This window comes from Mirounga angustirostris, unplaced genomic scaffold (assembly GCF_029215605.1).
Source record: "Mirounga angustirostris isolate CCGP_5_RB_7025 unplaced genomic scaffold, mMirAng1.0.hap1 SCAF_14, whole genome shotgun sequence".
NCBI lineage: Eukaryota > Metazoa > Chordata > Mammalia > Carnivora > Phocidae > Mirounga > Mirounga angustirostris.
In genome coordinates, this window is record NW_026991722.1 from 49926032 (window position 1) to 49953259 (window position 27228).

Sequence of the window (27228 nt, forward strand, 5' to 3'; positions counted from 1 at the left end):
GAGGCTTGTGACATGTTTCCTGAAACACTCCCTCAGTCTGTTCATAGTATTTTTCTCCCTCCAATTAATCCAAATGGCCAGGTATTTTGTAAATTGTCTTTGAGAATTGATTTAATATTTATAGGCTTTGTACCACATAAAGGCATGCAAGATTGTTTTTGCTGAGATTAGGCAGAGCTGCAGATGAAAGATACCTCTTCCTAGAATTTGTGTTACAAAAATTTTAACCTTGAGGTTGAGAGGTGCATATTAGCAGAAAGGTTCCAGAATCTTGCACAAATTCACTTCAGGTAACCAGAAACAAACAAACACTGACTTTATTGAACAGCAAGAAATAGTGTTTGATATATTTCATTCAGAGCTGACATCTTATTCTTTACAATCCCAGACCTATCAACAAGAAATACATTGAACATCTACTATGTGCTCAATAAACAGTTGTTGATTCAAAAGGCTGCTTGTTGCGTGTACATGTATTAGTACATTTTTTTTATTTTTTAAAGATTTTGTTTATATATATGTTTTTTGAAAGGGGGAGTAAAAGGCGAAAGATTTATGCGATCTGAACCAGAGTAGGGGGACAGAGAGGGAGAGGAAAGAGAGAATCTCAAGCAGGCTCCATGCTCAGTTCAGAGCCAATACAGGGCTTGATCTCACAACGGGAGATCGTGACCTGAGCTGAAACCAAGAGCTGGAGGCTTAACCAACTGAGCCACCCAGGCGCCCCTGAAAGATTTTATTTTTAAGTAATCTCTACACCTAACACGGGGCTCTAACCCACAACTCCCAGATCAAGAGTTGTATGGTCTACTGACTGAGCCAGCCAGGCGCCCGTAGTACATTTTAAACTAATTATCAAATAGCTCTTACTCACCAGTGTTTCCATTATAAACATTTCACAGTAAGTGAAAATTTTAGTATTAAAAACTTGAAAATGGCTGGCTGTCATTAATCAAGTAAAAAAGCTGCCTATTTGACTCGCTCCCGCTACCGGCCTTCACTGAAGATGGGGGAAAACGGAAATGCACATCTCCTGACAGCATGACCCCCTTAGTTGTAGGAAACATACCTCAAATAACAGGGTTTTGTTTGTTTTTAGATTTCACGAACATGTGGGGACTGTTCCAGGCTCCCCTCAGTATTGAATGGCGCGGTGGACTCGGAAACTTTCTAACCGGAGCGGCCTCTTCCAGCCAACGCACCAAAAGCCAGGACTTAGGTTGTTAGCTTTTAAAACGGGCTTGCAAACGCCGCAGCCCTGGAAGTCTGGCGCCTTCCCCGGAGCACGCGCCCTGCCCAGCCCATAGCTCTGCGCGCTCCTGGGACGCCAGGGGGCCGCGTGCGGGCCGACGTCAGCGGGCAGGAAGGGGCGGAGCCACCGCAGCGGTGGCGGGAAAAGAGGCGCGCAGAAAGGCACGCATCCCCTAGCCCGCCGCCAGCCGCCCTCCGCGTCCCAGAGCCCGCAGCGGTGCCCGCGCCATGCCCGCCCCCGGCTCCGAGCTGCAGCGCCCGCCGTCGCCGTCGCCGTCGCCGTCGCCGCCCGCCGCGCAAAAACCCGGCGCCGAGCCGCAGCCGCCACCTCACGGGGAGCTGCAGTACCTGGGGCAGATCGAACATATCCTGCGTTGCGGGGTCCGGAAGGATGACCGCACCGGCACGGGCACGCTCTCAGTGTTCGGCATGCAGGCGCGCTACAGCCTGAGAGGTGACCCCCGCGCGCCCCCGGCGAGGGCGCGTGCGCCCGGGTGGGCTCCGAGCGGCCGCTGGGCGGGGACGGCGCCTGGGAATGGCTGGGCTTTGCCATCAACCCTTGGTCCTAACCTCGATCCTGGGAGCTCCTTAGCCCCGCTTTGCAGACGCCAAAACAGAGGCTCGGGTTAGAGAAATGATTTGCGTAACGGCACGCGGACAGGAGTGACAGAAGTGGGAGCTGAAACCAGGTCCTTTGGGTCCGGGTCCTGTGCTCACCTGGTCGTGCTGTCTGCCGCAGAGCGGCCACGGTCTGGTAGTGTTTGGCTCATACCAGAGAGTGTGAGAGGCTCTGTCTGGGCTTGACCACGGACTTGGCTAGAAGTTCCCCCCTTTGGCTCCTCCTCTTCTCTCCCCCTTCTGGTCCTTCGGTTTGGCAAAGTTTAAAAATTGGAGCGAAGGAATAAGGGCGGGCCAACGGCGGCGGGAGGAGAGAGCGCGAACGGAGAGGCTGGGCAAGAACTTGTGGTTCCTGACCATTTTTCCGTCGGGTCCGCACGAACCACCTTTCCTCTTAAACCTTGAAACAGGAACGCGAGAGTCCGAGGAGTAGTTCTTATTCGTCTTTTCCATTAAAACAGGATGGCTCCGGAGAAGTTTCTCTTGGCGGTTGTTAGAGTCAGGCTTTCGGGGCACAAAGAGACGGGTGTGGGGGCGGTGCACGAGACAAATATCCTGGACACAGGTATGGGGGTGGTTTTGAGTAGGGAGACGCACTAGTAGTAAAGCTGATTCACTGTGGTGAGCAGGGGGAGGACCCTCAACCCCACACCCATTTTAGAGACTGGAAGATACCCAGGCTGCAGGGTAGACAGGGATCCACCTTCGTGCAGCTCCACACAGATCTCGTTTTTACTCCAGCCCATCTACTTAGACCGTAGGCAATTTACCTCTCTGGTCTTCAGCTTCCTCGTGTGCTTAAAGTAGAGGAAATCATGCTCAGTGACAGTACGGATAAAAGGTGCTTGAAAAATCTCTCCTTGTTACATGAATATCAACTATATTACTGGTAAGGTGAACTGAATAGGTACTGAATTTAGAGATAAGCTTTTACATTTTGATCTTCTCTGTTGCTTGATGCAAACATATATTCCCTCCTGGTGCCTGTAAAATGGAGATCTTAAGGATGCCTAAAGGAAGGTTGTTTTGAGGATTCAATAAGGTCATGCATATCAGGTATTTAAACGGGTACTATTTTTGGTACATTTAAATAATAGAGGTTAATTTGCTTTGCAAATAATTCAGAACTATCCCTTAGCTTTGGTTAGTGTGATATCTACTATCCCTCAGACCTGAGCAAGTTTTCCCTGGCAGGACAATCAGGGAATAGCTCTGGGAGCCTTCACCCTTTGTCCTAGGGCACACTTTGTGTGTTGTCTTCACACCTCTGTGAAGGAATCACACTAACTGGGAAGTGGATGGTAGCCCTTTTCCTGTCCACATGGGCATCCCTGCCTGGCCAGTGCCCCATCTCACCACGTGGGTGGAATTCCTGTGGTGGTCAAGGGATTGAGGAGGGCAGTCTCTGTCTGAATTGTGTCACTGACTTGGACTGTAGCCTGGGAGCTCCACCCTGTTCTGGGGCACCCATGTGATCAGAGTCACAGTTTTCTAGTTGGTCCTGTGGTTACTCAAGGGCCTTGTCCCGGAGGCAGTCCTCCTCCACAGAGAAAGCTGGATGATGTGTTCTATTTTCCCATCTTGAAATTATTGGGCAAACTGTTTTTCAGATGAATTTCCTCTGCTGACAACCAAACGTGTATTCTGGAAGGGTGTTTTGGAGGAGTTGCTGTGGTTTATCAAGGTAAGGAAGCTGCTGCTGTTGGAAATCAGCAGTCTGTTCTCAGCCCAGCACCAGGAGATCCTTTTAAAAGTCTGATCATGTCACTTCTCCGATCATGTCACTTCTCACCTACAGCCCTAGTGGATCGAATTTCACTCAGTAAGATCCCACTCACCTGGGGCCCTGTCTCAGCTCTGGCTTCAGTGAAGTTCCGCTCACTCTATTCCACCCACCTGGCTTCCTTGCTGATCTTTGAGTACATCAGGACATTCCCACCCAGGGTTCTGGTGCTTGCTAGTCCTGTTTCCTGGAACCTTCTTCCCCAACATGTAGCGTGACTCACTCCCTCACCTCCTTCAAGTCCCTGCTGAATGAGCCTTCCCTAACCTCTCGATCTAAGACTGTGATTACCCCCCACCCACCCACCCACCCACACACACCCCTCTCCCACCCTCCTTTGTTTTCTCCATAGAGAAACATCATCAGCTGATACATAATGTCTGCCCTCTCCCTTTCCCCATACAAGGGAGGGAAGGTAGACAACAAATAAACAAGTAAAATGTATTAGAAGCTCCATGAGGGCAGAGAATTTGTTTTTTCCTATTCACGTTTGTATCCCCTGGGCCTAGAACACAGCCTGCCATATGATAGGTGCTCAACATAGATTGATCATTGACTATAAATCCCACCCATGTTCTCATATTGGTATAAGCTAGAAGGATCTCTTGAGTAACAAGCTATACCTCTTCCAAAGAGCCAAGTAGGCACCTCTGGCAAAGGCTAAAGTGCTGTGATGATGGACAGCTTCCTCTCGCTCAGTCTCCTGGTCCAGACCAATGATATTCTCGCCAGTGCTGTTCAGAGGGTACCTGAGGAGATGGGCTCAGTTCTGGGCCATGCAGAAGCTGGGATCCCTTCTGCAAAGCACTCAGTGTGGCGTGTCTGGTCTTGGGCCAAACCAGACCCAAGACTTCTTATTGCATTTTAGAAAGAGTTTATTTCGATTTGGATCCAGTTCGGTCTTCCTTACTTCCGTATTCTCGAGGTGTTTTCTTCTGTGTCGTCCCACGTCAGCTGGCAGTGAGCGCCTAGTTCCAGGTGCATCATCAGAAACCTCAGAAGAGGCTGTTTGTAAACCAGCCAGAGCCCAATCGAATGGATGAAGGGGAGGCATTAGAAGCAGTTTGGGAGGGCTCCTGGGTGGCTCAGTCGTTAAGCGTCTGCCTTCGGCTCAGGTCATGATCCCAGGGTCCTGGGATCGAGTTCCACATTGGGCTCCCTGCTCGGCAGGAGGCCTGCTTCTCCTTCTCCCACTCCCCCTGCTTGTGTTCCTGCTCTCGCTATCTCTCTGTCAAATAAATAAATAAAATCTTTAAAAAAAAAAAAAAAGCAGTTTGGGAGGGAGCATCTGTGCGGCTCAGTGGGTTAAGCATCCGACTCATGATCTCAGCTCAGGTCTTGATCTCAGGGTTGTGAATTCAAGCACAGCGCTGAGCTCCACCTGGGCATGGAGCCTACTTTTTATTTATTTATTTTTTTAAGATTTTATTTATTTGAGAAAAAGAGCATGAGCAGGGGCCAGGGGCAGAAGGAGAGGGACAAGCAGACTCCCCGATGAGCGGGGAGCCCGATGTGGGACTAGATCCCAGGACCCTGGGATCATGACCTGAGCCAAAGGCAGATACTTAACTTAACCGAGCTGTCCAGGTGCCCCCATGGAGCCTACTTTAAAAAAAAAAAAGAGCAGCAACAGCAATATGGGAAAGATTGAAAAATGACTTATGGAGGTGAAAAAGATAGTTCAAACTCAAAAACAGAAGGGAGGAAACGAGATGCTCAGAAATAAAGTGCATTCACTGGTTTTATCTTAATTTAGCCTGAGTTCAGGATTCTAAGTACTCTTTACCAGGAACATGCCAGACTCACCTCTGATAGATTTGCTCCCTGGGTGACTGGATGAAATAGAGGAGTCAGGGTGAACCCGCACTGCAGCTGGCGTCTGTGGGCAAGATGGAGACGTGGGGTCTGTGCTGAGATTAGGATCTGTCGAGCACTGAGCACTTTGCTTATGTTTTCTGGCCCTCACAGTAGATGTGTGGGGATGCGTTGTGCGCTTCTGTGGGTGGGGGCAGGGAGCCGTCAGAGGAGAAGGGGGACGGAGGGCAGGCATGGTGTGTGTGGCACAGCTTGTCGCCATTACAGCGCATCGTACACAGAGGCCGCCGAGGTCTGTCTTTGCCCTAAATGCACGATCAGGACACGCGTTAGGATGATATGGGCCAAATCTAATGAGATGACATATAAGTAATAAACATTAGCTTGTACTTGGAAAGAAACAAAGCCCCACCTTAACGGCAAATACAGGTTGGGGTGAACAACTTGACAGTGGCACATAGGAGATAATGTGACTGATTTGTAAGAAAAGCTGATACTGATTAGGCCAGTTAGTGAAATATCCTATGTACCAGGTATCCTATGTGTACATTGTATACATATACATGATATAGGTACCTGTGTATCCATTGAACAGATTGCAGGCGAGACATTAAATGCATTTTGGGGGATCACACACACAAAACACCTTTGGTTAAAAAACACAAAACTGTTAGGTGGGAATAATGAAAGGACTTGGAGGTGTTCAATCTAGAACATTGAGTTGAGGGGAAGAATCACCTGTCCTGGAAGTGATTCCAGGAGACTGTCTTGGGGGCCCTCAAGAAGTCTGGGCTGGGACTGGCCCTTAAAGACAGGACACGCCGTGTAGGACATGCTGAGTGCAGGACAGGTATGTTAGCACAGGCCCGAGGCACAGTTGGTGGGAGGCTCCTGGGGTGTCAGCTTCTTCACCTGGATGCCTGCTCTGCTCTCCTGTCTCTTGCAGGGATCTACAAACGCTAAGGAACTATCTTCAAAGGGAGTGAAAATCTGGGATGCCAATGGGTCTCGAGACTTCTTGGACAGCCTGGGATTCTCCAACAGAGAAGAGGGGGATTTAGGCCCAGTTTATGGCTTTCAGTGGAGGCATTTTGGGGCAGAATACAAAGATAAGGATTCAGGTGAGAAAACAGCAATGCCTCAGATTTCCTGAGCACTCATTGTAGCATAAGTTGGCCCCATTGTTTCAAGTGAAGTTGGGGGCCTAAGAAGCCAGCGTCTGGGGAGTTGATGTATAACTTTGACCTTGTGAGAGGCTGTTTCAGATTCAGGTAGAGGTCAGATCACACTCTTGGTTGTTAGCATTTATTGGGTGCTTGGTACTTTCCATACCGTATTTCACTAGCAGGTAGTGACATGGTGGGTCGGTTGGTTGTGTGTCGGCCATAGGAAGAGGCCCGGGGATTGCCTTGCAGTGGCTTGATCTCCCTTTTTAAGGCTGAGCCACCCTGCACACTTTAGGTGGTGCTCATGTGATAGCAGTTCTTGGGTTACCCTCTTCTCCCTGCCCTCCTGGGGTGGAAGAAGATGAACCCTCTTATTCCTGGACATCCACCTTCCTCAGTCACTTGGTGGCATCATTTGCCCCCATCCTTTGAACCTTCCTGTCCTGCCTGTCCATAGGTCAAGGGTTGCAAAAGCAAATGCCTACTTCCTCAGTGTGCATGTGTGTGCGTGTGTGTGTGTATGCATGTGAACACACATACATAGGAAGTACTAGCTTGCTGGCTAGACTGAAACCATTGATAATTTTAGCACCTGTAGATTTATATAAGCACCACAACTAAAATATAGAACCATACTATCACAGTGCATCTTTTTTAATCTTTGCTATTACTTTTTCTGAAGCTATGATCATGACAGGACTTTCTTCCCCCCAAAATTAAGAACTACTGGACTAGAACATAGTCTGACCCCAATAAGTGGAGGTTTAACTGGAGGGGATGTGAAGCTCCTCACTTCTCAGACTTCGCAGCTTCCAGTTCCATTTCAGAAGGAAGGCAAGGAATTAAAAGTCCAGAGACCAGAAATGGGAGAAAAGTATAAGGTGGTGTGAGAGTTATAGTGGTTTCTTGATAGTTATAAATCAGTAGGTGTTTGGCTGCTAAATTGTAATTTTGGGTGGAAGCGTTGGGAGAATAGCATCTAGACCATAGAAAGGAATCCACCGTCCTCTGTTAGTTGGAGTGTGTGTGGAATGGGTCTTCTATTTAAGAGCTGGTACTTTCCATGGCAGCAGAGTGTGATGAGAATGGTTGATGGGTATAGAGACAGTCCCCTGGGGACCAGTGGAAGAAACTGCTCGATTGGAGAAAGTTTGCAACAGGAAGGGGAGGGGTGGCACCATGACAGATCAGATGTTTAAAGGACTCTTTTGTAGAATGGAAAGTAACTTTGTTATGGCTCCAGAGGATAGAACTCATCATCACCCACGAGAGCAGAGGAGTTTGTAGAATGCCTTGGGTATCCTGGAGCATGACCACAGGGTCTGTGGTAGGACAGCGATGGATGGTCTCTAAGGCCATCTCACGAGATGCTGTGATTGACATGTGGGCGTGTCTTCTCTCGACAATTCCACAGATTATTCAGGTCAAGGAGTAGACCAACTGCAAAAGGTGATTGACACAATCAAAACCAACCCCGATGACAGAAGAATCATCCTGTGTGGCTGGAATCCAAAAGGTGAGAAGCATCCCAGTTACTCTCGTGTCCAAACTGTACCATTAGCACAAAGGGAAGCCCAGTGGCTTTGCGTGGAGGCCACCGATAGGAGGCTGGACCCTGGGAACCACCCCCAGCCACATGGCTGGTGTGACTCTGGGCAAGTCACTCTTGGCCCCATTTTCACCTTCAGATGATGGGGTTGGACGAAGATGATCTTAATGTGTGTATTTATACTTCTCTTACTCCACAGAGAGCTTTAAATTACCTATAAAAATATACCTAAGGTTTTAACAGTTTAAATTGGGGCAGATGAAGTTTCATATCTTCTCCACCTGGCTGTTAACATTTTAACGGTTATATCGTAAAATTAAACTCTACCAAGGTGTACTAAATGTTACCCAGAGTGGAATGTTTGCTTTTCGAGTAGAGACTTTGAATACAGGAGGGTGTGCCTAGGATGCCGGTTTGCTGTGGCCCCCGGGCATGTATGAAGTCCTCCTGCGTCTAGTCTGGTGCCACGAAGGCGGTGCAGGTAATTTCGGCTGGATGAGTGTGGCTTCAGCTGTGAAAATGCATCCTCAGACGTCTCGTGTTAATGGATGGGTCACCGTAGGCCTGGTGCCATCCCCAGGATTGGAATGGTCTGCTTTGGGCCTGGGGGGCGGTGTGGCTCATGGGAGTCACTGGCCCGGTGGCCTGTTCTCATGCTCTCCCCCGCAGGGGTTGGCTTCTGTTTCTCTCCTGTCTTGTGTGCGGCTGCATTCTTTAAAACCACCCGCGCCTCATTTTCCTGTGTGCTGGCTCCTCAGATCTTCCTCTGATGGCCCTCCCTCCGTGCCATGCCCTCTGCCAGTTCTACGTGGTGAACGGCGAGCTGTCCTGTCAGCTGTACCAGAGGTCGGGGGACATGGGCCTGGGTGTGCCCTTCAACATCGCCAGCTATGCCCTGCTCACCTACATGATCGCACACATCACAGGCCTGAAGGTGGGCTGCGCCTGGGAGGGAACGGTGGCTACCGGCCTAAAGCACTGAGCTCTTAGGTTATTTAATGCGGAAAAACTAATTGCAGAGAAGTCAGTGGCTGATTAGTTCAAAAATGTGATCTGTGCAAGAAACGAAGCTGCTCACCTGGCAGCCTCCCAGGGAGCTTTCTTGTCTTTGCGGTTTGGATAAGCAAACAGGTTTCTGTGGGTTATTTATAAGACAAGACAACTTTTGTGAACATCAGCTTTTCTCAAAAGCTACGCTGGTGAAATTGTTTTTTGAAAAGCCTTGGAATGTCTGCATAGTCTACATAATGTGCTTTCAAATGATGTGTCTGAAAGGAATTGAAACTAAAACATTTGCCATTTTGCTTGCTCCCATGGGATTTAGCCAGGTGACTTCGTACATACTTTGGGAGATGCACATATTTACCTGAATCACATTGAGCCGCTGAAAATGCAGGTAAGAATGATATCTGTCACACTTTGGTACCTTCTCTTTTTTTTTTTCTTTAAGATTTTATTTATTTGAGAGAGAGAATGAGAGAGAGCATGAGAGGGGGGAGGGTCAGAGGGAGAAGCAGACTCACTACAGAGCAGGGAGCCCGATGCGGGACTCGATCCCGGGACTCCAGGATCATGACCTGAGCCGAAGGCAGTCGCTTAACCAACTGAGCCACCGAGGCACCCTGGTACCTTCTCTTGATAAGAGGTTGCCTTCTAGAACGTCCGTCACGTAACAGACCTTCTGCTCTTGCTGGGGCAGAGCTGAGATGCCCTGCTCCGACTGCAGGGACTGGCGGTGGGCAGGTGGGCGGGGACAAGGCAGACAGCCACCACGGGCACTTCGTGTGACCGCTACTGTGAGATGCTAGGCCAGTACAACAGAGGGAGAGCCCATATTCGGACCTGTGGGTTTGGGAACCTTCCCAAAGGTAGCATTTCAACTCATTTTTAGTTCGAGAATTTAAATGGTGATGTTTTCCCTTCATACCATGTTAAATACCACACATAAGTATTAACTTTCAAAAGTCTGTCCAAATCCCAAGTTACACCAGCCAACAAGTGATTTGAAATGGCAATTAAAATACGAGTGTCTAATGCTCAGTGAGCCGAAGGGGGGGGGGGGAATTGAACCAAACCCTTTTAGCCCCTTCAGATGAGATCCAGGTTTTGAAAGTTCCTCCTTTGTGGGAGCTTGGCTGCTTTTGTATAGAGGGCGACTTCGGGGTTTGTGCAGTTGCTTCTCTGGTCGTCTGCTCCGCTCATGCTGGACAGAGTTATGTGAGGTTGGAGCCTGTGTCCACGTCCCCATTGCCACCATCTGTTCCTGCCAGGAACCCCGGTTTGCACCCCTCTCTGTTGTCAGCAGATGTCATCTTGCCTCACCCTCTGCCAGGGACAGTTGAGATAGGGATTATGGGACTCAGATAACCATACAGGAGTGCCTACCTGGAGTTACAGATACAAAAGTGAAAGGCTGTGTCCTGTCCTTCATAAATTTACCAAGAGGCCACACAGCTCCTGATGCGGTGGATGCCACAAAAGATCCTTCAGTCTCCACGTGTGGGAGAGAATCCGTCAGTTACATTCCAGGAGTGTTGTTGCCTAAGCAGGGGCAGGTGTCTGGCACTATTACATTCCTGTGAAATATTTTGTCGATAAAATACTGTGTACTTGTTTCACAGGGAGCAGAATTAAAGCTGGTTGTACAGATAATGGCAAGATAATTTTCTCCTATTGTTTTTAGCTTCAGCGAGAACCAAGGCCTTTCCCAAAGCTCAAAATCCTTCGAAAAGTTGAGACAATCGATGACTTCAAGGCTGAAGACTTTCAGATTGAGGGGTACAGTCCTCACCCGACTATTAAAATGGAAATGGCTCTTTAAAGTGCTTTTAAAGGAGGTATTTGAAGGATATTCCGCCAGTAGGGGTTGGACTGAGTGCCCAGGTGAAAGCTCATTTGCCCTAGAGGAAGAGGGAACTAGGTCAAAAATTCTTGGCCACCAACAGTTTTTATTAACTTGTAAGATGTTGCCACTGGCAAACATAACCTTGCCTGTTCTCTTAGTAACAAAAGGCCTTTAGTTTGGTAACTCACTGAGGACGTGTGAAAATGCCGAGATTGGGAATAAAGTCAGGAGAATAAAAACTGGGATACTCTTAAAACGTCTACATGCATTTCAACCCCACATTTTTATGAAGGTCCGTGAATTTCAAGAATTACACGTCAGCTCTTCCCCAAATTTGAGCAAGCTGAATAACACCAGCATTCATAATAATGTACAGTTGTGGTTATGAACATTTAAAGTTATTTGCTTTATATATTGCTATAATAAAGGTGTGTTCTGCATTTGTGTTCTGCATTCATCTGGGTTTTTTTTTAATTTTTTATTCTATATTGCTATTCTGCTCACTTCCTGCCTAAAATAGATTTAACTGAACCCTCCTAAATAAACATGCTCTATTCTTGTTTGGATACTGATTAGAGGTTTGGTGTATTTTGGAAATGGTGACTAAACTGTATTTTGCCCTATTTTTCTGTGGTTCATCTAATTCTGGCTGCATTTTATCATTAGCACATAAGGATTATTGAGGATAAAGGCTTAAGGGTTATGGAAAAATAATGTATGAAATTCCATTTTCCTGCCCATTACTGCTGCCATGGTTTCAGTACGGTGTGAATCCTCTAATACACTTAGACTGAGCAAGAATAGAAAGGCTAAACCACTCCAGGGCTAATCCGTGAAATCCTTTTACCTTTGTTGTACACCAGATACCCCACAGTACTGCAGAACTATTTTTACTCTGCTAATTTTTAACAAGCGTTAGATAGAATAAGGCATTGTTCCAACAATTATGCAACCTGCTGCTTATTTTCAAAGTATAATTTAATGTCCAGGTACCAGCACTTGATAGAAATTTTGTAAGAACATCTTTCTGGACTTGGAGTTAAATCTAAATTTGTTTAAGGATTAATTAGGAGAATGTGTGTTTATTTACTAAAAGAATCAAGTAATGACTGAGCTGATTCCTGAGGTTAACAGGACTTTCAGCTGAACTTGTTTTGATTGCTACAATGATTTCTTTCCCGTTTTTGTAAAACCACACCGAAGAAATGGTTAAGCCTTTTCACTTAGGAAAGGGTGTTAGGGCTGAACATTAATTCTCTTGAGCAGCAAGGAGTTTTTTCCAGACTTCCCCATGTGGATACTGGTGTTTCTTTACAGATTCCTCCTTCATTTCTGTTGAATAACCAGCATCCTATTAAAGACAAAAAATTTTAGAGTTAATAACCACCTGGAACAAAACTCATACATGTATTTCTGCTGTTCATAGAAATGCTGTTTTTAGATTATTTGAAATGGGGAAGGATATACTTTATTGGCTGTGTCTCAGGATTAAATAATCACACTTCCTTTGACAACTCAACCTCTGTTGGTGAAAATGAGCCCCAGTGTCTTGAACATGATGAAGATAAATGGTCCAGATTAACACAACTGCAGTCTAAATGTTTCAGTTCACTAATTTGCTAGGTGGTGCCAGGTTTGCTTTTTGTTTGGTTTTGGGGTTTTTGGGGGGGGGAGGGGGTTTGCACAGAAGTGTACATTTTAAGGTCTCAGCTGGTGTTGGGAAGAAAGGCTGGCATTACTGAAGGCTTGTCAGGGCAATTTCACCCTCAACCCCTGACCTTCAGGCTTTGGGAATTTGATATTGCTAACTGAAGAGCCATTTGTAATTTCTAGATACTGAAAATAAGCTCTAAGGAGACAGCTTTGTGGCCTAGGGTCTAACTCACAAGAACAAGTATACCAGGGGCTGGAAGCTCCTTGCTTCCTCAGGGAGGCCTCTGGCCAAGCTCACCTTAGGAGGCATGTAGGACGCTTTCTTGATGACCACAGGATACCTGAAATGCTCATGCAGGTGGTTGACATATTCACACATCCTAGGAGGAAGGAATCAGATTAGGGCAGTAATGTCTTATGTTAGATCATTCATGTGGTACTAACTGTTAGAGCCAAGGGGTGAGCACCAATGAAGAAAGGATGGACTCAATCGGGTGTGTGTTTCTATGCAAATCTCTCAATCTCTGCCTCAGGTTCTCTCCCTGTAAACTAAAACAGTGTGAGGCTTGGGTGAAGTCTCATGTGGGTGGGTACCAAAAGTCTTGTAACTCTACAGGTGGTCCCCGACTCACAGTGGTTTGACTTAAGATTTTTTGATTCCGTGATGAAGCAAAAGCCATATGCATTCAGTAGAATTGTACTTCAAAGTTTGAATCTGGATCTTTTCCCAGCTTGTGGCGTGTGATACGATCCTCTCTCGTGATGCTGGCCTGTGGCCTATGGCCGCAGCAGCCCCCAGTCAACCACGCCATCACTAGGGTCAACAACCAACACACTAACAACTGTTGGTACCCATACAACCATTCAGTTTTACACTCTCAGTACCGTATATGATAAACTACACAAGCTATTCAGCATTTTATTATAAAATAGGCTTCACGTCAGATGATTTTGCTCAAGTACAGACTAATATAGGTGTTCTGAGCATGTTTAAGGTAGGTAGGCTGGGCTAAGGTATGTTCAGTAGGTTAGGTGTATTAAACATTTAAAAATATATTTTCAATATATTAATATTTATCAATATTGATAAATATATTACTATTTCAATATACTATGGTGGGTTTATTGGAATGTTAAGCTATCTTAGGCCAAGGAAGATCTGTAAAAGTTTTGTGACCCCCAAAGGTAGCCATTTAGACTCCATAAGTATCTGGGATTATTTGGGTGCCTTTAGCCAAAAGTCAGATGAATAGATTAAAATCACCCAGTGAGATCCCATCTAGCTACACACACGAGTTAGAAAAAAGAGCACAGGTTTTACTATCAGACCAATCTGTTCAAATTTGGGTCAGCCACCTTCTAGTTTTGTGACTTGGGGCAAGTGACCTAACTCTGCTGCCTTACTTTGGTCATCGGTTAATGAACAGCTAGGACAGGCAGCCCAGGTGCCCAGTGCCGGGCATTCCCAAAGGAACTGGCAAGACGGGGCTGCATGGTTTCAGAGGACACAGATACCAAGTTATCGACCAGAATATGCGCTATGTATAATCTACAAAGAACAGGCCACAGGTGAAGAACCAGCCCCATGGGAGAGGATGTTCTGGCCTTGAAGAGTGAGCAGGAACGGGTGTCCCACGCGGTCACAAAGCTGGGGTGTAAGCGGCGCCTGGCGGCTGCCCCGCTCACACACCAACATTCCCGCGCATGGGGGCAACATTCCTGCACAGGGGGGCGGCAGGAGGTGCTCTCGCCCACTTGTGGGTGGTCACAGTGCACCTCACTCAGCCCTGGCCCTTTTCTCAGCCCTCAAGACTGACAGGACCTTTCAAGGTTGGTCCGAACCTCCCCTTAGTCCCACCTTCGGGACTGAAATGAGGGAGCAAAAGCAGAATAACCTAGGAATGTTCACTTTTTATTGTACAAAATATTTCAGACATAAAAGGCAGCATCTATGTACTCACCCTCATCTTAAGAGAAAAACCGTTATCATTGAGGCTCCCATCAACCCTCATAGGTCCCATTTCTCACCCACGGCCCCGCATTTGGTGTTGACCATTCTCATGTACGTATTTATGCTGCCGCCATATAAAGATCATGGCCAGTGATCCTTCTGCGATACCACATTTAACTCCAGGAGTTAATAAAGCCATATGTGGGGGTGCCTGGGTGGCTCAGTCGCTTAAGCAGCCGGCTCTTGATTTTGGCTCAGGTCATGATCTCAGGGTCCTGGGATTGAGCCCCATATCCTGCTCTATGCTCAGCAGGGAGTCTGCTCAAGCATTCTCTCTGTCCTCCTCCCTCTGCCCCTCCCACCACTTGCTCTCTCTGAAATAAATCTTAAAAATAAAGCCGTATGTGTGCAGATGACTGGAAGACTGTCTTAAAGTTCACCTGGGACATGTTGAGAAATAAGGTGGAACTAGATGCGGCCAGATTACAGAATACTCCAGCGCTGGGACCAGGAGATTGGACAGAAGCAGAGAATATAAGTATGATGAAAGCAAGGCTTTAGAATGGAAGGAGTTCTGGGGGCGCCTGGGTGGCTCAATCGGTTAAGTGTCTGACTCTTGATCTCAGCTCAGCTCTTGATCTCAGGGTTCTGAGTTCAAGCCCTGCTGGGCTCCATACTAGGTGTGGAGCCTACTTAAAAAAAAAACAAAAGGAGTTCTGGCTTCCCCGGGGTTCCACCCCACCCACACACCATCTCATACTTAGAAAACAAAGGCAGCTACCACAAACCCAGTCCTCTGAAAGAAAAAGATCTACTCACTGCTGGGGCTCCAGTGTAATGGCCCCCTGGGAAAAAGTGGAAGCAAAACCAAGTTGGCCTTTGAGTTATAGGACATGGCAAAGTAGAGTTCTTGGTGCCACTGGTCTCCAGAGCCGAATTTTACAGTCTGACCTGACTGAGGGACGCTACTGAAGTTATCTCCACATTACCTGGTTTTTTTGTTTTGGTTTTTTTTTTTTTAATAGAGAGCATGAGCAGGGAGAGAGGGAGAGGGAGAAGCAGGCTCCCCGCCGGGCCAGGAGCCCGATGCGGGGCTCGATCCCAGAACCCCGGGATCATGACCTGAGCCGAAGGCAGACGCTTAACCATCTGAGCCACCCAGGCGCCCCTCCACATTACCTGTTCTTAAGGCTTGCAGAAATGGAGATGAAGTCAAATATAATCAGGTGCTGAACCAATTCACAGAGGCCAACTCCACCGGCATGAGGGCAAACGGGAACTACAATAAAGACATTTCTATTTAATGCCTAGGGGTGGGGATGGGTGGATGAGAGAGCACCTGCGGTGATTAAGGTGATTGCCCGCCTGTGATTACATCATTCATTATGATCTAGGGATGAAAATAGATTCCCTGATCAGGCCGAAAAGAGTCCCTCCAGAGGGACCCGCCGGTGTGCGTGGGTGGGGAAATGGAGGTTTGGTGCGCGGCTCCTGGGGCGCCCTTACTTTCAAACTTTTTGGCCATCAGCAACACCGAGAGGTTTTCATTGACACTTCCCAGCCTGCAGCTGTCAATCTGGAGAAACTGCAGGGCTTTCGCTTGTAGGAGTTGCTTAAATATCACTCTATTGTGGCACTGGAAATAGAATTAAAATAAAACCAGCAGAAGAGTTAACCTGGGCCTTCAGGAAGCCCAGGCTGTATTTATCCTTTGCTCTCACCTGGCATTCGAAGCAAACCCTGACAATACAGGCTGGGGACCTGACTGCTCACTGCTTCCTAAATCTGCTGGTGGAAGGATGTGAGTCACGCAAAAGTCCCACCGCTTGACATCTATGAAGGAATAACCGTCGGAGCGGATGGCAAGTGGGAGGCGAAGCAAAGCATCAGGGTGGAATGTGGTGATGGCGGTGAGCAGGTGGCTTGGATGACCAAAAACCCACGGCTAACCAGCACTACTCCTTTTGCTGGGCAAACTGAGAATCTGTTCCTTCACACTGCTCTGCTCGTGGGTGGACTGCCGCAGGTTTTGGCAAGCATTGGTGCTTCGTTTATAAGCAGAGAGTGAATGCAGTAACGTTTATTCAATTTGGAAGCTGGCTTTCTTAAAACCATACAGTGCGTCTCATGCCCTTGCAGGAGCAACTTTAAACTGCTGCCTTGTAAATTTTGATTACTTTGGGAAAGATACAAGGCCTTACATCATATGAATTGTAGGTAAAGAGACAAAAACTTTTGACTGTCTCCGACTCCAGACTCTACTGATGTGCTGTAAAACATCCCAAGTTCAGAGATTAAGAAAACTTCCCCACTCAGAATAACACAGGTGATGGAGCCTGACGTACGCCAGTGTCCCCAGTGGGTGGCCGGTGTGTACTGACCCCAAGGAGAGGTCACTTACCTGTTCTCCGGTGGCAACGCCAATTCCTAATGGGACCAGTGCCTATAAAATATAAGGCAACCTGATGTTATTTTCCTGAGTCTTTGAACTGAAACTCCTAATGTTTAAAACTATTTACGGTTGTTTCACCACTTAGAGCTGAAGAAGGAAACGTCCCTGCTGGGGGGCTGTGTGGAGTTTTGGGAATGGCAGGTCGGCAAGGGGATTATGTGTGCACACAGGAGGGGCTTGTTCCTATGCTGCCATTAGCTCCCTTCCTGCTAGCTCTGCAGATTCTCCCCACCGCCCCCCTCCAGTGGGTGTTCTAGAACCCTCTCCCTTCAAGCTTAGCGAGCGGCCTTAGATCCACTTTACCGGTCAGGCTGAGCTCGTTCCTTACCTGGTGAAATCCTCACCTGGCAAATGCTGGAGTCTTCTGAACATAGCACTGCTCTCTCTTTCCTCCCACCTGAAGCGACCTCACCCCCCCCACCCCCAGGCTCTGGGCTGCTCCCCTCATGCCCCCACTGGGATCGCCTCGGGCACCTGTGGTTTCTCCGCAGCTTATCTTCCCGTTGTTTAGGGAATAATATCCAGGGCACTGCAAGCTAACACTATCTGAGCTCCTACTACCTGTCCGGTGCCGTGTGAAACCCTGCCTGAAATGACTCCTTGTCACAGCCCGTCAGGACAGGAGTCACCATCATCCCCATCTCACAGGGGAATGAGAAACAGGCACAGGGCTGGTAACCGTTCCCAGATCACAACTCTAAAAAGGGGTAGAACCAAGGCCTGAACTCCAGAGCCAGGGGAGGCTTCTGAACCACTAGATAGGGAAACTTCCCTGCAGAAAAACCCTTAATTTAGGAGCCAGGTGCCCCCGATCCTGCTACCTGTCCTGCCTCTATGTGTGGATGTGGGTGAGTCATGGACCACCCAAGCCTCGGCCTCCTTGTCCCCAGGTGAGGAGTTAGAGTGGATGGTCAGTGGGGTACCTTCTACCTTCCTGGTTTATGCTTCCAGAAACCTCTAATTTAAATGAGTGCCGTTCTCTATCTCAAAACAAAAACCAGAGTGGGAAAAAATAGAGGAAGAAAGCCATTTGACTTATTCATTCTACCATTTTAAAAAGCATATGTTTCTGACACTTAATAGGTACCAACTCCTATTTCTTCCTTTTAAATATTTCCTGAACCTGCTCTAGTCTAGCTGCCCTGTCCCTTCCCCGCCCGCCCTCCTAGATTACTGGGAAAGCCTCCTAGCTCTGCTCTCTACTCCGCTTTCTTTCTGCCTGTTCCACACTCCCCTGTACTGCATCTCAATCCATCTTACATGTTTTTTCCAGTCAAATCTTCTTTGATCCCATTCTCTCCTTCAAGACGCTATGGTGACTCACTGTGTCGGGCGGCATCTTCTGCGCAGATGGACCCATCACCCGGGCCCAGGGACCGGTCTTTCCCACAATGCCCGACGTGCACCTGCCCTCCACTGGGGATCTCCTCCGCCCCACCTGTGCTGGCTGACTCTGCAGCTTCCCCCCGCCTCTGGTTGTCTGTGCCCACGTCATAGGATACCTCCTGAGGGGACAGCCTTTCCCACGTAAACAAAACCTCAGAGGGCTGAAGCCCCGAAGAACTTCCAATGAGACTCTCCGGGCTGGGGTGTGTGGGGGGGGCTGCAGGTCCCTGCGTGGGCAGGTGGGCAGCACTAGGGTGTGGCTACCCCCAAAGAACCCCAAGGTGAAAGTCTTCGTCAAACCGTGGCCTCTGACCAGATTCTCAGAAGTTTTCGGGTCTGTTTAAACTGACACGGTCACCCTGTGGCTCCTGCTTGTCCCCCCCACCCTGCCGTGCAGCTTTGCTCAGGGTCCGCTCTTGTCTTACCTCCGCGACCCGCCCCACTGCCCCAGCCCACCCCTGTGTCTTCCTCCTGTCCCTCCCCTTTTCAGATTAGGGGAGAGTATAGCAATGCAGTCACCTCAGGGGGAAATCTGCTCCCGGCAGGCTGGAGCTCCCTCCTGTCCCTCCTGTCCCAGGGTCTCCCTAAACCCGAGAGGTGGGGAGACCGGGTGGATCTGTGTGGGAGGCACCCCGGCGCCAGGGCTCCAGGCAGCCTCCTCGGGGGGCGGCCTGACCGTGGCATTAGCTAAGCAAACCTTTTCTTTGGGGTCAACCAGAGGAATCTACACTTTTGTTTCATTCGGGGTGAAAAAATATTTTAGTATCAGTTAGGTTTCTGTATTTACAAAGTACTAATCTCTGGATTGCTGGCAGCCTTTCAACTTTTAGCAGTTTACTGTCTCTAAAATAGAGAGAAATGTAAAAGGAAATAAGCAAAGGAGCTTTAGGATCTGTCACGGCCACTCCAGAAAACCAACCAAACAACAACAAAAATATACAGCGGCAGGGGCAGGAGGAGTTTTTCTACCTCGGAAATGGCTGCGTGTCCCAGAATGTCATCAGGGGAGGTGGGCTCCTCAATCCACAGTGGCTTGAACTCAGCCAGCTTTGACATCCACTCTACCGCCTCGGGCACATCCCAGCGCTGGTTGGCATCCATCATCTGCAGGGAGAGAGAGAGAGACCCTCCACCACGAGGTCTGCCTGGTGCTGACCTGTGGCAGGGCTATGGCTCTCAAGGACGAAATGCTGTCACTTGGTGCCCCCGACAGCTGAGCAAGACTTCTGGAGGGAGCCCGACATGTCCTCTGTGGAGGACCAGCATGCAGGCAGCACGAAGGTGGCCAAAGAGCAGCCGCCAAGACTGGAACTGTGGCTCCAGATGCGTCTTCTGACAGGGCCACCAGGATGTCCGGAAGTGCCCTGGGCTGGGCCCAGGAGAAGTGCTCGCTGGCCCTGGAGCTCTGGCCCAAACTGCATCAAGGTGCCACCCAATTGCATCTGTCTTGCAGTATCCATTGTTCTGGAAACTATTTTATCACATTCCGAATCAGGCCTCATCAATTCTGAATTTGTTCACCAGTCATTTTGATGCTTGCCAACTATGAGTCTGGCACAATAATACATAACCCAAACTCTACCATTGATGAAGCACCTACTCAACCAGGCAGTTTATGGATTTTGTCCCATTTAATATTTAGAACAACTCTATGAAGCATTTCATATTAACCTAGTTTACAGAAAAGAAAGCTGGCATGCAGAGAAGTTAAGGAACTTACCCAAAACAGTAAGTCACGTAAATGACAAGTTCAGGGCTAGGCCTCTAACTCCCAGGCCCTGGCTCTCTGGAAGCCAGGTGCTGGGTGTGCAGACACCAAGAAAGGGCCTCTCCACCCCTGACATTATCACGCTTGATGACAGACATGGGGATGGATGTGTCCAGTAGAAAGTGCTAAGTGGTAGGAGTTCCCTCAGGGGCCACTGTGAGGACCAGAGGACAGTACAGCTAGAATCACTTTGTATCACAAGTTATTTGGGTAAGGACAGCCCCATAAGACAAAAGTCATGTTAACTTGTATATAAATAGTGGCATTTCTGATCCTAGGTCAGGATTCAGCTCCTATTTCTGTTAACTTATGAAACATGCCTCCAAAAGCATAAAAATATCTTACTGTGACTTTGTAAAAGTATTTTACATGTAATAAGAATCATCTTATAAAAATATGTAGTGAGGAATGACTGATCCTTACATTTATTTCTGCAAAAGTCTGGCATTTCTTCCACCTTGGCTCCATGAGACTGGCCTACCTGCTGAACCAGGCAGGACATATTTGTTAAGAGAAATTAAATAATGACACACGAGGGCACCAAGGGGGTACCTGTTTGCTCAGGTGCATCCGTGCTAGCAAGAAGGAATCCCTAACCGGATCTGACTTAAGGAGTTCTGCAGAGCAGACACATTTAAAACTATCAGCTCCTTCAGTTTTTTTTTTAAAGAGTTCACCCATTGCAAAACCACGCAGCTGTGCCTCCTCGCACATTCAGCTTTAAAATTCCCCACGAGGAGGGCCCAGGTGGCTCAGTCGTTGAGCGTCTGCCTTTGGCTCAGGTCATGATCCCGGGGTCCTGGGATCGAGTCCCGCATCGGCGGGCTCCCTGCTCTGCAGGAAGCCTGCTTCTCCCTCTCCCACTCCCCCTGCTTGTGTTCCCTCTCTTGCTGTGTCTCTGTCAAATAAATAAATAAAATCTTAAAAAAAAATTTAAAAATTCCCAACGTTCTTTAATCCTTGCTTGAGATGAGCTGTATTTGGCCCAGGACACAGGCTTCATGTAAGCTGCTCTTTCTCAATGGGAGGGGAGGACATTTACCAACGTCTTCTCAGGTCCAATCATGTTTCGGATGAGGCGGCACCTGCGGATGTCATCCTGGAGATCAGCACCCACTTTAACCTTAAACCTATAAAAGAAATGCGGTTTGGGGGTTGAGAGCTGTCCCCTGACATGGCGAAGACACGCGGGTTCTCTGCCTTTGCCGACAATTCATAGATGCCTTCTAGTAACCTCTTGCCTCTCTCCCCGTTGGTCTCAGACAAGCCACTTGAGGGGCGCTTGGGTGGCTGAGTAGTTAAGTGTCTGCCTTTGGCTCGGGTCATGATCCTGGGGTCCTGGGATGGAGCCCCATGTGGGGCTCCCTGCTCAGTGGGGAGTCTGCTTCTCCCTCTACCACTCCCCCTGCTTGTGTTCCCTCCCTCGCTGTCAAATAAATAAATAAAAGTCTTTAATTAAAAAAAAAAAGACAAGCCACTTGAAAAATGACCCAGTCGATGTCTCAGGGCAACAAGGCCACATCACCTGCTGACTCGAAGTCAAGGAACTAGGAGAGCAGTCAGATCTTTTTTTTTTTTTCTTAAGATTTTATTTATTTGACAGAGACACAGTGAGAGAGGGAACGCAAGCAGGGGGAGTGGGAGAGGGAGAAGCAGGCTCCCCGCTGAGCAGGGAGCCCGATGTGGGGCTCAATCCCAGGACCCTGGGACTATGACCTGAGCCGAAGGCAGACGCTTGACTGACTGAGCCACCCAGGTGCCCCGAGCAGTCACATCTTTAACAACACGGAGTTTTTGCGGCGCTGTGACAAGGAACGAAGAACAAAAAGCCAGTCAGCACTGAAGAGAAGAGGAGGCTGGGACAAGGGGCCAGCCCCGTCACACCCTGAATGTAATGAGTCTGACTGATAAAGACCTCCACCTGCGAGGCTCCTTACAAGCTCAGGAGAGGTGGGCCTCGGGCTGCAGGCGCCTGAGGCTGGGGACTCACGTGACTCGGTCACAGAAGGAGAAGCGGCAGAGGTCTCCTTTATATTGGAGCTGACCCCTTGCAGGGAGCTCCCTTCATCTGTTCAGATGCCCAAATAGTCTCCAGAGCCGGGTCTCTACCTCCTCCCCACGACCCCTAGCCGCGGTTTCAGGTGTCTGGAGAGCGCGTGGTCACCCCCTCGCGGGGGAGGCAGCACCACCATGGGCGAGGCCAGTCTCCTCTCCCTCACTCAGGGACTGCTCCACATTCTCCCCCTACTTTCCTCGGTGCCTACGCTCTGTGCCAACAGAAAGCCCCGCTCGCAGCACACAGCCTGGCACTCGTTGCTTCTCTCTCTTCCACTCAGCACTAACACACTCAAGAAGACGTTTCTGTCCCAGATGGGAGCTCCAGTTTCCAGATGCCAGGCTTCTGTGCTGGGAGGCCTCTGAAATCGCTCCTCAGCCTTCTGTGACTCACTGGGTATAACTGTTCCCACCTTTCCTGAGCACGTGGAGGGGGGAGGGGTATCAACGCTTACTGAGCACCTGTTATGACTCCCAGCTGTGCTGGCCCTTTTCCGATAAAAACATCTTATTGCAAGGAGAATCATGAATTAATATTATTCCCATTTTATAGAGAAAGAAAATGAGGTCTGGAGAGGCTGAGCAATTTGCTCATGATCACACAGCAAGTACGTGCAGGAGACGAAGGGAAAAGGCAAGAGGTTGATTCCAAATCCAACACAACCCAAGCCCCTTTCCCCTGTTTCAGGCTGCCTCCTTCAAAGTCTCACTCCCCAACTCTATTTCGCCGAGGAGTCAACAAAAATTCAGTGCCTCTCAAACTTTAGCAAGCACACAAATCACCCTTTACCATGGGATCTCGTTAAAATGCAGATTCCTGCGCAGCAGGTCTGGGAAGAGGCTGGAGGGTCTACATTGCTGACAAGCTCCCAGGGAATGCGGACGCCCCTGCCCAGCAGGAGGCCCGTGGCCACGCCCAGAGTCTGCGGAGAGCCGGCTGATCCAGCACAGGCAGGACTTCCCGCCGTGTGCTACACAGATAGACTCACGGTGACCCCCCATCACGAGATGATGGTCCCTCTGTGTCCTGCACTGTGTCGGGTTTGGGAGCCCCCAACAACCACAATTCATCCAGAGGAAGACCCTAGGACGTCCAGGGGTCCATATTCACATAGGAGAGAGACAGGAGAGAAGAGCCAATGGTTGGTCTGGAGAGAAACAGCCTGCAGAGGAGAAGGGCTGCCACTGGAGGGGATGAGGGGGCGCCTGGAGACTGTGGAAAACTGGAACCAGTGACTGGAACTTCTCCGGAAGGGAAGGTTTCGATACACGGAAGCTCTTTCTAACGCGTGCAGCCCTCAACAACACAGAAGTGCCTTTTACCGGTTAGGCTCGCTGCCTCTGTAGGTTTTCAAGCATGGAATCAGTGCTTCTTACTGGTAGTAAAGAGTGGATTTCTATCCTAGACTAGTGCTTGAGATTGACCATCTTCAAGCTGTTTCAAGTCTGATGGTTCTAGGATTCTCACTAGGACTCACATCGTATCTTTGGAAGAAGAGCCTGGCCTACGCTGAAACTTCTCCCATGCGTCCCTACGTGTCAGACTGTTCTGGATGAATCCTGGCCTCCTTGGTGCCTTTTGCTCCTGGCTCCTCTCCACTGGCAAGCCTGTCGTGACGGGGAGAGTGAAGCGCATCATCACACACACAAGTTACCTGGTCCAGCCGTCCTTCAGTGCCTCCGTGCAGAGCTGTGGGAGAAAGGGACACAGCCACCATCACACACCCAAACGCTCTCTCTGGTCTAATGAGAACCCCAGTTGTCTCTGATGTGCTTTCACAAACACTGGCTGCCGCATGAACCGGAGGAACAACCACGTGCTGGTGAATTAAGAGCAGGAACGCCTTAGCCAACAGAGCATAACTCCTTGTACTTGTAGGATGACTTTCTTTCCTCATCTCTAGGGGAACAATTTCTTGAATTGTTCACAACATTCCTAAAAGGGAAATGGAGCATTTAGGTCCCCCTTCTTAAAGCCAGGATATTCTGCAGCATCCATAGAACGCGCGGATGTAAGGGAACCAAACAGAAGCTAGTCTTTCAGCTGTGTACAGGGTGGTGGGAAAGTCATAAATCAACCAGGCTCTGACGGCATGATGTGTGCCAGTCACCGGGCTAGGGGCCTTACACAACTCACAGCATTATTCTGAGTCCCCCAAACCACCCACGAGGTACGTATCATTTCCCCACTTCACAGGGAGGAAACCGAGGCTCAGCATGGTTCAGTGAGCACAGTACCATGTGACCCTGCTGCCTCTGCCTAGGAATCAAATCCCGGGCTGTCACCTTCCAGAAGCCGAGGTGGGACATGCTAGGTCACAGAGTCTCACACCCACAATGTGAGTGGCTTTACTTCGCTCCGGTGTAAGTACTTTCAGGATGGGGCTTTGGATCCATAATGATTTAGAAAGGCTAACAAGAAAATGCCAGAAAGCCAGGAATATAAAACCTGTCTACAAAACCGGGTTCCAGTGCCCACCTGCTTCAGCGTGTCATCGGAGTACCCCAGCCAGGCGCACGACGTGGTGTAGGCAGGGTAGCCGTGCATCAGCATTTGCCCTTCTGGGGAAAACACAATGCTTGTCAACATTTTGTGCTTTCCAGGCGCCTTCAGAATTACAACTGCCTTTAGCTAAGCTGCTCCCTTGGAGGATCCAGCCTGTTCTCCTTCTGACCCTGCCTTTCATGTGCACCCAGCCCCAAGCCCAGCCTCTGGCCACATTCACAATCATGCAATTACCGAGGATGTCAAACTAGCCCAGGTATTCCTATTTGTCACACCCAGGGAGCTGCTTCATCCAGATGCAACCCTTTGTCAGAGGGCCTGGCTGCTGGGTACGGGACATTTGGGAAGATGATGCGAACCCCAAGAGGACAGGGACCCTCAAAAGGACAATGAAAGCAAAAACAATGAAGGAAATTTCCTCACCACCCACCTCTCTCTTTTTTACCAACTTGACCTTTCTGCAGTATTTCTGGAAAAAAATAAGAAGCACCATCACTTTTTCAGACAACACAGCATGCTACTACATTATTTACACATCAGCAGGTACTAGAAAACTTCCAGTTCCGTTACTCGAGTATGACTCACCATAGGCTTCCTCCTCTGTCAGGACGTCTGTGATGTACCTGAAATCGATGCAGGATAAGAGCGTCCTGGGGTCCTGGCAGCGTAACAGGAGAGGGGAAAGGCCCAGATCAATTCACAAGCAGCTTATGTCTCTAAGGATGGACTTACCCTTTCTGGGAAAGGGCCTTCAGGATTTGTGTTAAATTGTTTGGTTCTGTCATTCCTTGGTACAGAGCTCTTCAGAAGGTCGGTGCCACCTCCCCAAGACATCCTCAGGCCCTCGTATGGCAACCCCTCCCCTCCCCAACACCTAGGCTCCACCAGCTCAACTAACACGGCTCCTGGAAGGAGGACCGGGCAGGAGGCAAGCACTCAGCACGAGTTAAGTGGTGAGATGAGCGCCTGGCGTCCCTCTACATATAGGTCATTTCTCCACACTTCAGGGCTCACCATGATCCTGGAGCAGCTCAGTGGGAGAGGAAAGAAGGCTGGTCTCAGAGCTGGGCCCTCCAGTGTCAACCCTGTGCCCACTGTTTATTAGCAGCCTGACCGTGGGCCATCCTCTCGTCAAATTGGGACAATTCACTTCACCGACAGGAACAGAACGGATTCACCATGAGCGACACAGCGCACAGCCTGGCCCTGGACCATCACTGGCTGTTCTCTCCCCCACTCTTCCTGCCCCTGGTTCACTGCTCTGGCCACGCTGGCAAGGCGGACATCTTCGGCTGGGCCTCTGGCTGAGACCCCTCCCATCCCAGTCTAATAGCTGGGAAGCAACCAGTAGCTTCACTCCCACTCACGTTGTACTGTGACCAACAGTACTCCACTGGTCTGTTAAAAATCGTAAAAGCTGGGCACCCGGGTGGCTTGGTCGGTTAACCGTCTGCCTTCAGCTCAGGTCATGATCCCAGGGTCCTGGGATCGAGTGCTGCAACTGGCTCCCTGCTCAGCTCAGCGGGGGGTCTGCTTCTCCCTCTGCCCCCACCCCTGCTCGTGCTCATGTGCACACGCTCTCTCTCAAAAATAAATAAAATCTTTAAAAAAAATGTAAAAGCTCTTTCAATGCTGAGATTCTGCCCCTTTCAAGACTATTGGCCGCTACTGAATCAGGAAATAGGATCCAAAAGAATGAAGTCACAGGCATCTTCTCTAGAGGCCCTCAAACCAGTCAGTTTTGGAAGCCACCTCCTACACCCCTCTGAAAGGCTGACCTTGAGCCTAAAGGCAGCTCATGTCCTTCCCCTTTGGATGGGGCCCCACGCCGCCAGCAACTATGTCAGACAGATGGTGTGAGAGCCCGCCTCTTTTTATTTTCTCCCAGAGAAGAGGCAATGTCTGCCCACCTACAGTCTTCAAAGCCATGGTGTTCTTCGTGTTTCCTGAATTGTGATGCCAAATAATAACAGCGCCTTCATTAGTTGACCACCAGAGTTTTAGCAACCACCATGCAAGACATCACCCTGAGGCCAGCTAATGCTCAGAGGTTAAGTGACATGCCCAAGGTCAACCCGCCAGTAAGTGGTGGAGCCCAGATTCAAAACCAGGTCTGCCTCGGTCTGAAGTTCACTCCCCTTAACTTGTCCAGACTTTTTTCCTCCTCAGCTGCCAGGTGCTCGACCCTGCCATAAACAGGTCAAGGAAAAAAGGAAACATCGAGGTGCCTATCTTCAGCATTTGGCTCCTTCCCTTCCAGAATCAGACAGTGGAGACCACCACAGTCTGATCCATCACTTTCTTTTAAATTCAAAGTGACCAGATGATATCTTAATAATAATATCTTATGTATTGTATAAGATAATAATATCTTACTAATAAAGTCTTGCTCTTCAGGAAGCACTTTTATCATTTGGTCTTTAAACAATT

At 49.0% G+C, this 27228-nt stretch overlaps 2 protein-coding genes across 5 annotated transcripts in view; one reads left to right on the forward strand and one right to left on the reverse strand.

Moving 5' to 3' along the window:
• Positions 1 to 1371: 1371 nt before the first annotated feature.
• TYMS (thymidylate synthetase) lies at positions 1372 to 11467 on the forward strand. The gene is made up of 7 exons (XM_045886967.3): positions 1372 to 1705; positions 3480 to 3553; positions 6414 to 6588; positions 8048 to 8149; positions 8941 to 9116; positions 9507 to 9578; positions 10866 to 11467. Exons 1-7 carry the CDS (start codon positions 1480 to 1482, stop codon positions 11001 to 11003), a joined length of 963 nt encoding a protein of 320 aa, XP_045742923.2. The 5' UTR covers positions 1372 to 1479; the 3' UTR covers positions 11004 to 11467.
• Positions 11468 to 12224: 757 nt separating this feature from the next.
• ENOSF1 (enolase superfamily member 1) overlaps positions 12225 to 27228 on the reverse strand; it is a 28087-nt gene continuing 13083 nt past the window's right edge. For 2 of the 4 annotated variants that reach the window (XM_045886963.3, XM_045886966.3), the window contains 11 exons: positions 25384 to 25456; positions 25229 to 25267; positions 24772 to 24854; positions 23948 to 23982; positions 21280 to 21367; positions 19439 to 19573; positions 17033 to 17074; positions 16138 to 16267; positions 15811 to 15910; positions 12979 to 13060; positions 12225 to 12378 (listed from right to left, as the gene is read on the reverse strand). In XM_045886963.3, coding sequence (XP_045742919.1) covers positions 12277 to 12378; positions 12979 to 13060; positions 15811 to 15910; positions 16138 to 16267; positions 17033 to 17074; positions 19439 to 19573; positions 21280 to 21367; positions 23948 to 23982; positions 24772 to 24854; positions 25229 to 25267; positions 25384 to 25456 — 909 coding nt within the window. In that variant the 3' untranslated portion in view covers positions 12225 to 12276. The remainder of the gene's footprint in view (positions 12379 to 12978; positions 13061 to 15810; positions 15911 to 16137; positions 16268 to 17032; positions 17075 to 19438; positions 19574 to 21279; positions 21368 to 23947; positions 23983 to 24771; positions 24855 to 25228; positions 25268 to 25383; positions 25457 to 27228) is intronic. The other 2 variants (XM_045886964.3, XM_045886965.3) reach the window with 2 other exon arrangements.